We start from the raw sequence: 7,315 nt of genomic DNA, 5'->3' as shown, positions 1-7,315 counted from the left end.
ACACACACACACACACACACACACACACACACACACACACACACACACACACACACCCTTGGAGGTCAGAAAAGGCTGTCAGATTCCCTGAAACTGGGGTTACAGACAGTTGTGGAACACCATGTGGGTGCTGGGAATCAGACCTGAGTCTTCCCCAAGAGCAGCCTGAAATCTTAATTTTTGAGCTATCTCTCCAGCTCCCTAAATCCTGTCTTTCACCTAACACTGTTCATTCATGCATTTATTTAATAAATATTTGCTAAATACTTACTATGAGCCACAGTATACACACAAGGAGAACAAGGTGCATTCTGGCACCTTATAGTTCAGGGAGAAAAAATAATATTGAACAAACAAAGACACAAATGGGGATGTAGCTCAGAACATAGCATGCACGAAGCTCAAAGTTCACCTTAATAACAAAAAATTTCAAAAAGATACAATAAACATACATCTGTAAGACAACTGCCATTCGGGAGCAGAACAAGAAATCTTAGTTAATATATGTATATGCCTAGACTTTCCTTCATTAAGGACCAAATCCTACAGTCAAGCATGGTAGACACCTTTGATCTCAGTACTCGGAAGGCAGAGTCAGCCAGATCTTAGTGAGTTCCAGGTCAGCTTGTTGTACACATCAAGTTTGAGGTCAGTCAAGGCTACACAGTGAGACATTGGCTCAAAAATGACAAAAAATACATGTTTTGTTTTGTTTTTTGAGAAAGGGTTTCTTAAGCCTTTCCTAGTTCTCTATCCTAGAACTAGCTCTATAGACCAGGGTGGCCTCAAACTCAAGAGAGATCCGCCTGCCTCTTCCTCCTCAGTACTGAGATTAAAGGCATGCATCACCACCACCAAGCAGAAAAAAAATCTTAAGAAAATAAGAAAGACCACAGATACTCAATGAACAGTAAACAGCAGATACTGTGCTAGGCTCTGTAGAAAGTAAGGTGACGCTCAGCATGGTGGTGCACACCTTTAATCCCAACCCTCAGGAGGAAGAGTTCCAGACAAGCCAACGACCTGGTTAAATCTGCAGCACTGGGACCAAAAACTGTCAGATACACAGAAAACATTTCTATAGTCCTAAGAACCGATAGCACAGGCACCACGGTGGCTAGGGACAGGTACATCCTTCTCTACCAGACCCTTCCCTACAACGCTAACAGCATACCCTTCTACACATGTTGAGAGTTGCATCATTAAACAAGCTTACCCGTATCCCACTCAGAATCGTATCAGGGTTCCCTCTCTGAGTTGCTCCAGTCCTTGTTCAAGAGTTCCCTTCTCCTCACAGAAGCCTTGCTCCCACCACCCTCAGCCACACGCCCGCCCCTCCAGCCTGCTTGTCCTTAGCATGGCACCAGACTCCATCTTCTCCAACAGTGCATAAGCTCCACAAAAGCATAGGTTTCTCAGCCTAATTCACACAGCAGCCCCAGCTTTTAGCATAGTGCCAGCCAGTGAATGGCGAATTAATTACATATATAACAGACAACAGAATCAGGAAAGGAAAAGCCCAGATTCTAGCTCCTGCAACAAGTCACATGTTCCTGACACATTCTGTCCTGTAACACTTTGCAGCTGGACCCTCCTGCTCACTAAGCTAACTGCCAGCATAGGTAGCAGCTGTCAAGAACTCAATGGAGATAAGCCAGAGAACCTGCCTGCTAGTAACCACTTTAGTAGAAAACCATTTGTTAACAACGAAACCCACACTGTGGCAACGAAACCCACACTGTGGCAGGTTCCAGAGTCATCTGTATCTACATGCACTACACTCTACAGTGTCTATGGCCATTGCAAATCTCTTTAGAATGCCTCTCTAAGGAAGGTAGGTAAGTGGCTCTGTCAAATCTCATAGCCAAAAAGTAGATCCACAACAGCACCCTCAAGACTACTTCCAGAACCATCAACCATTCTAGACATCCAAGAGAACCCCCTCACCTGGACTACCTAGACATCCAAGAGAACCCCCCCCCCAACCTGGACTATCTAGACATCCAAGAGAACCCCCACCCAGCCTACGTAGACATCTAAGAGAATCCCCCACACCCTGCCAACAGGCCATCTCTGAGTAGCAGACAGGTGGGAAGAAGAAATAGAGACTTAGCAAGGAGCAGACATAGAAAGGGGAGAGATTAGATGACCAAGACAATAGCCAGAATTTCATTTTATTACTCTAAAATCCAAACACAGGTGAGAGAGCGCTAGCCAGGAAATAACATGATCTACATCATCTGTATTCATCTATATTACTGCGTCTTCTGGGGACCCTGCCTTCTAGTTATCTCCCCAGTCTAGCCTCTCATGAAGGCAGGGCCCACATGTCTTACTCATCGTTGCATTCAATGCCTAGAATCACATCTGACCCAGAGAAGCTTGGGAACATTGATGAACAGACGAATGTGATTCCCACTGCACTTATGCCCACCACCAAACATATACCTTGGGACAATTTCCACCTGTGAGAGCATTTGGGACGCAAGAAATGCTTAAACATCACACAACTGCGCAAAGGTGACCCTCATGGATCCTCCAAAGACAAGGGAACCTACCAGTTTGTTCCAGATGTCTCCCTGCCGCTTAGCTTTCAGGGGAAAGACAATGCGCACTAGAAGGCAGGTCCAGGTCAGAGCCAGCAAGGCGGCCGAGCCACTGCTCTTGCTGTAGAGAAGGGAGAGAGACAAACGCACATCCTGAGGCACAGCACAATATGTGAACCCTCCCTTGACTTGTTCCCTCACATCATCAGTGACAACTCAGGACAAGAGTCTAGGCCTCACTGGCCAAAATCTCATCACTTGACATTTGCAACAATAAAGACAAGAAGAGATGGTTCAGAGGTTAAGAGCACTGTTTGTCCTTCCAAAGGATCTGGTAATTCTCCCAGCACCCACAGGCAGATCACAACTGTCTGCTGCAGGGGACCTGACGCCCTCCTCTGGTGTCTCTTGGTACCAGGCACATACTTGGTGCACAGACATACATGTAGGCAAAACACTTACACACATAATTTTTAATTAATTAATTAAAGCAATCTGGCTTTCCCCATTCAGTGCCTTGGGCCCACTGACTCCCAGTCCTGCTCCTCAGGAAAAGCCACTTTCTCTACTAGCCTGGTTCTCCTTGTTAGAGACAGGCTCTAAGTGCCATTCAGAGTGCCAAGGTAAGAGGCAGGTATGCCCACATTGCTCATCTGTACCAGCCTACCTGAGTAGGATTCCACAAACCCCTGGAGGCCCACAGACTTAATCTCTTACCTCGGAACACCTGCTTTAGAGCCAACACCTGAGGACTGGAGAGAGCTCAGGAGGTTCTTGGCTGTGGCCTCTGGCTGGGCCTCGGCCAGTTGCTGGATGGCCGCCTGCAAAGCCCTGCGGGAGGCCGCGTCTCTGGGGTGGGAAGGAAGAAAGGGAAAAGGGTGATCTCAGCAAGCACTGGTCTTTCTGGGGAAACACTGATGGTACCCGATTCCAGTGGATCCCAGGTGACAGGAATCAACTAGATAAATCCAGCTTGCCCCAGAGTTCTAAAGTACTGGTAAGAGCAGAGGATGACAAGAGGGGCAGGATCTACAGCCATGGTATACCCCCATGACTTCAGACTAATGAGTGGCTACATATGCTGCGATCACAGAGGTAAGCACTGTCCCAGGCCTTCACAGGAACGACTCCCCATGAGGTATACAATGGCATCATCTCTTCTGCAGATGAGGGACTAAAGTACAGAGAGGTCAGAGCATGGCCCTAAGAACCTGGCTCTCACAACTGGACTCTCCCCACTATCCTATCCCACACTGGACACCATGTCTCCGGTTGGGTCTCACCTGTATCGATGCAGAGTCAGGCAGAATAACTTGCAGAGCCCTTTTACTGCTCCCTCTGGCAGATCTGAAAGCAAAGTTTACGCAGACTCAGTACGCACAGTGACCAGCATCTGCTTACCTCGGTCCTTCTCTCAGACAGGGTTTTGGCACCAACACCCCAGTAAGCCCCAAATCTTTAAGCTAAAACCCCAAGGAAACAGAGGCAGTATCAAAACACATGGTACAGAAAAGCTCGGAGTAGCACAGACACTTGATAAAGCAATGGCAGTAAAGAGCAAGCATGAGAATTTGCTCGCTATTTTCCCCGCCTCTACAGGGCGGACAATCACTAGGGGTACAACTCTTCTACTTCCTGGCTTGAACACTGGCTTTGCCCTATGCTGTTTAGTTTATGATCACCTGCAAGTATCTGCTCATGCACAGGCTAATAAGTAATTAAAAATTAGCAGACAGGCCAGGTATGGTAACACATGCCTTTAAACCCAGCAGGAGCAACAGGAGGATCTCTGTGAGTTTAAGGCCAGCCTGACCTACATTGCAAGTTACAGGTCTGCCAAAGCTACACAGTAAGACTGCCTCAAAAACTGAAAGAAAGATAGACAGATAAAGAGACAGACAGAGCCGGGCGGTGGTGGCGCATGCCTTTAATCCCAGCACTCGGGAGGCAGAGGCAGGCGGATCTCTGTGAGTTCGAGACCAGCCTGGTCTACAGAGCTAGTTCCAGGACAGGCTCCAAAGCCACAGAGAAACCCTGCTCGAACCCCCCCCCCAAAAAAAAGACAGACAGAAAGCATAAATCAGTAGTATCTCCCCCCCACCCTGCAGCCAGCCACTCAGGAGACTGTGGTAGGAGGATTGCTTGATTCCAGAAGTTTGAGGTCAGCTTGGGCAACACAAAAACCCAATCTCAATAACAAAACACACATGGCTACACAAAATAATTAAAAGAAAAAATTTAAAGCCCAAGATTAAAATGCCATAAAATAGGTGTGGTGGCACATGCCTTTAATCCCAGCACTCAGGGAGGCACAGGCAGGTGGATTTCTGTCAGTTAGAGGTCAGCCTGGTCTACAGCAAGACTGCAAAGTGTTCCACCCCCCCAAAAAAAAAGAAAAGAAAAAAGATTAAAGTACCACAAGTAGCCAGAAAGGGAAGAGCACCTGTAACTAGGTGGTGAACGTCTAAGCTTGCTGAGAGTTTAGTCAACTGTAGGAAGCGCAGAGGGAACCAGGTGCCGGATGGGATTAACAACAAAGACAGATGAAGAAAAACAGTGTGCTGAGAGCACCTGGCGCTCAGTGCTGCTCTGCGCACTTCATCTACGTTCATGTGTGCCATCCCCACAAGCTAGGCTCTGCTGTCTGAACCCACCTTACAAGGAAGGAAGTGAACAACAGAAACCCAAGGAGGCCAGCCAGAGGGGTAGCTGGGCTGAACAAGAGTGCTCACGCATGCTGGACAGTCAACTCGGACAAGCACTACCAGCCAGACCAGGGCATGCGGCCATCAGACAGAAGCTCAACTCAGGGAAATCTGGCCTAAGCTGTGAGATGATCAAGCCCAGGAAGAGCTTTCTTGGTGTTTCCCGTTTCAGGTGATGTTTCCCAGGCCCTGTAGCACTCTCAACACTTAGACAGTAACCAGAGGCAGGAACAGGCTGAGAGAGCAGGAATAACAACCAGAAACATAAACTGCAAGTGTGCCACTGCCACCAACTGTACTCTCATTGACCCCCACACCACTAGCTTAATGTTCGACCTGAGCTCAGAGGACAGAGAACGAGGAATGACAGCTCCATACAGGAGGCTGCACCTCACTCCAATTAGAGAAGTTCAGGACGCCAGATTCAGAGTGGAAGCGGGCGGTGGTGGTGCACACCTTTAATCCCAGCACTCGGGAGGCAGAAGCAAGAGGATCTCTGTGAGTCTGAGGTCAGCCTGGTCTACAAAAGACGGTGACGCAAGAGGGACAGTAGGAGCTAGATGCCAGCTGGTCCATCCAGGAGACCCTGTCTTGGGAGGGAAAGAGGGATGGAAGGTCGGCTGGTCAGTTGACTGGTTTGTTTAAAATTCGTCATGGTAGTGCACACCTATAATCCCAGTACCAAGTGATAAGAAAGGTGAACGGCAGTTTGAGGCCATTATACGTAGTCCTCTTCTCAAATAAGCACACACATACATACATACACACACACACACACACACACACACACACTCCCATAAAAAGCTAGTTAGTAAAATTCAAACACCTGTAGTGTATGTCCTCAGAGATCATTAGAAACCATGGGTCTGTCAATCTTAACAGACCTTAGGGTCCTTAACTGGCCAACCACCTGTTGCCGTCCTCTTAATTCTGTGGACATAAAAAGAAGTATCCCAGATCAAAAGAAAAATGTCTGTATGCCAGTGTACTGCTCAAGAAAGATTAGTGTTGTCTTCTAGAAACATCTGACGCCAACACAGCTAAAATTACAAATGACTTCAGCATCTATCTGCACTGACCCAACTGTTTTAACTGTTTTGAAGCACATTTTATATTAAAAAAATGTGAAGGCAGGCCGGGCGGTGGTGGCGCACACCTTTAATCCTAGCACTTGAGAGGCAGAAACAGGCGGATCATTTTGAGTTCGAGGCCAGCCTGGTCTACAAGAGCTAGTTCCAAGACAGGCTCCAAACTATAGAGAAACCCTGTCTCTAAAAACCAGGGGAAAAAGTAAAGGCAGAAGTCGGGGGAAGGAGGAGGAAGCCGAGAGCGCAGCTGATCTCCAAAAGAAAGAGTACTGCAGGTGTAGGGCAAACACCCACCTTTGCCAGCGATACATCTCCCCAGCTCACTGAGAATTTCTCTCCGCTCCTTTACACTAGCTGTTGTCACCTTCACGGCAAAACGCTTCAGTGTCTCGGAAACCTGTGAAGACCAAACCCGCAGAAAATGTCACCAGTCAGACCACAAACAGTGAGGGTGTACGTTCAGTGTGCACACGGCAGAACTGCCATTTTCCTGACAGCTGGGGCATCATGGGGACTTAGCAGCGTTTCTCAGTTCTACCCACTAGTTGCAGCCATTAGTAACCCATTCGCCTCTTGCCCCAGTTATGACAATCAAGTTTCTAGACACTATCAAATCTCCAGGGACAAGGGGGAAAAAATCACCCACTGTTTAGATGCACTGTTTTAATCCAGTCAACATACCTTTCTTCTTCTTATTTTTTTGAGACAGGGTTTCCTTGTAGCTTTAGAACCTGTCCCAGCACTCACTTTATAGACTAGGCTGGCCTTGAACTCAGAGATCTGCCTGCTTCTGCCTCCCGAGCACTGGAATTAAAGGTGTGTGCTACCACCATCAAGTGGTACAACATACCTTTTTATTGAAGGGCGGTGCTGGCGCACGCACTCGGGAGGCAGAGGCAGGCAGATCTCTGTGAGTTCGAGACCAGCCTGGTCTACAGAGCTAGTTCCAGGACAGGCTCCAAAAACCACAGAGAAA

The 7,315-nt window shown here is 47.8% G+C and overlaps 1 protein-coding gene across 2 annotated transcripts in view; it reads right to left on the bottom strand.

Moving 5' to 3' along the window:
* Gcn1 (GCN1, eIF2 alpha kinase activator homolog) overlaps positions 1–7,315 on the bottom strand; it is a 63,594-nt gene that overhangs the window by 49,228 nt on the left and 7,051 nt on the right. For both annotated transcript variants that reach the window (XM_005344321.3, XM_026783977.1), the window contains exons 2-5: positions 6,634–6,736; positions 3,830–3,893; positions 3,264–3,395; positions 2,559–2,667 (exon numbers count right to left, since the gene is read on the bottom strand). In XM_005344321.3, coding sequence (XP_005344378.1) covers positions 2,559–2,667; positions 3,264–3,395; positions 3,830–3,893; positions 6,634–6,736 — 408 coding nt within the window. The remainder of the gene's footprint in view (positions 1–2,558; positions 2,668–3,263; positions 3,396–3,829; positions 3,894–6,633; positions 6,737–7,315) is intronic.

The sequence above is a fragment of the Microtus ochrogaster genome, chromosome 2 (assembly GCF_000317375.1).
Source record: "Microtus ochrogaster isolate Prairie Vole_2 chromosome 2, MicOch1.0, whole genome shotgun sequence".
Lineage (NCBI taxonomy): Eukaryota > Metazoa > Chordata > Mammalia > Rodentia > Cricetidae > Microtus > Microtus ochrogaster.
The sequence above is the reverse complement of the archived record's forward strand: the minus strand, read 5'-3'. Positions and strand labels throughout refer to the sequence as shown.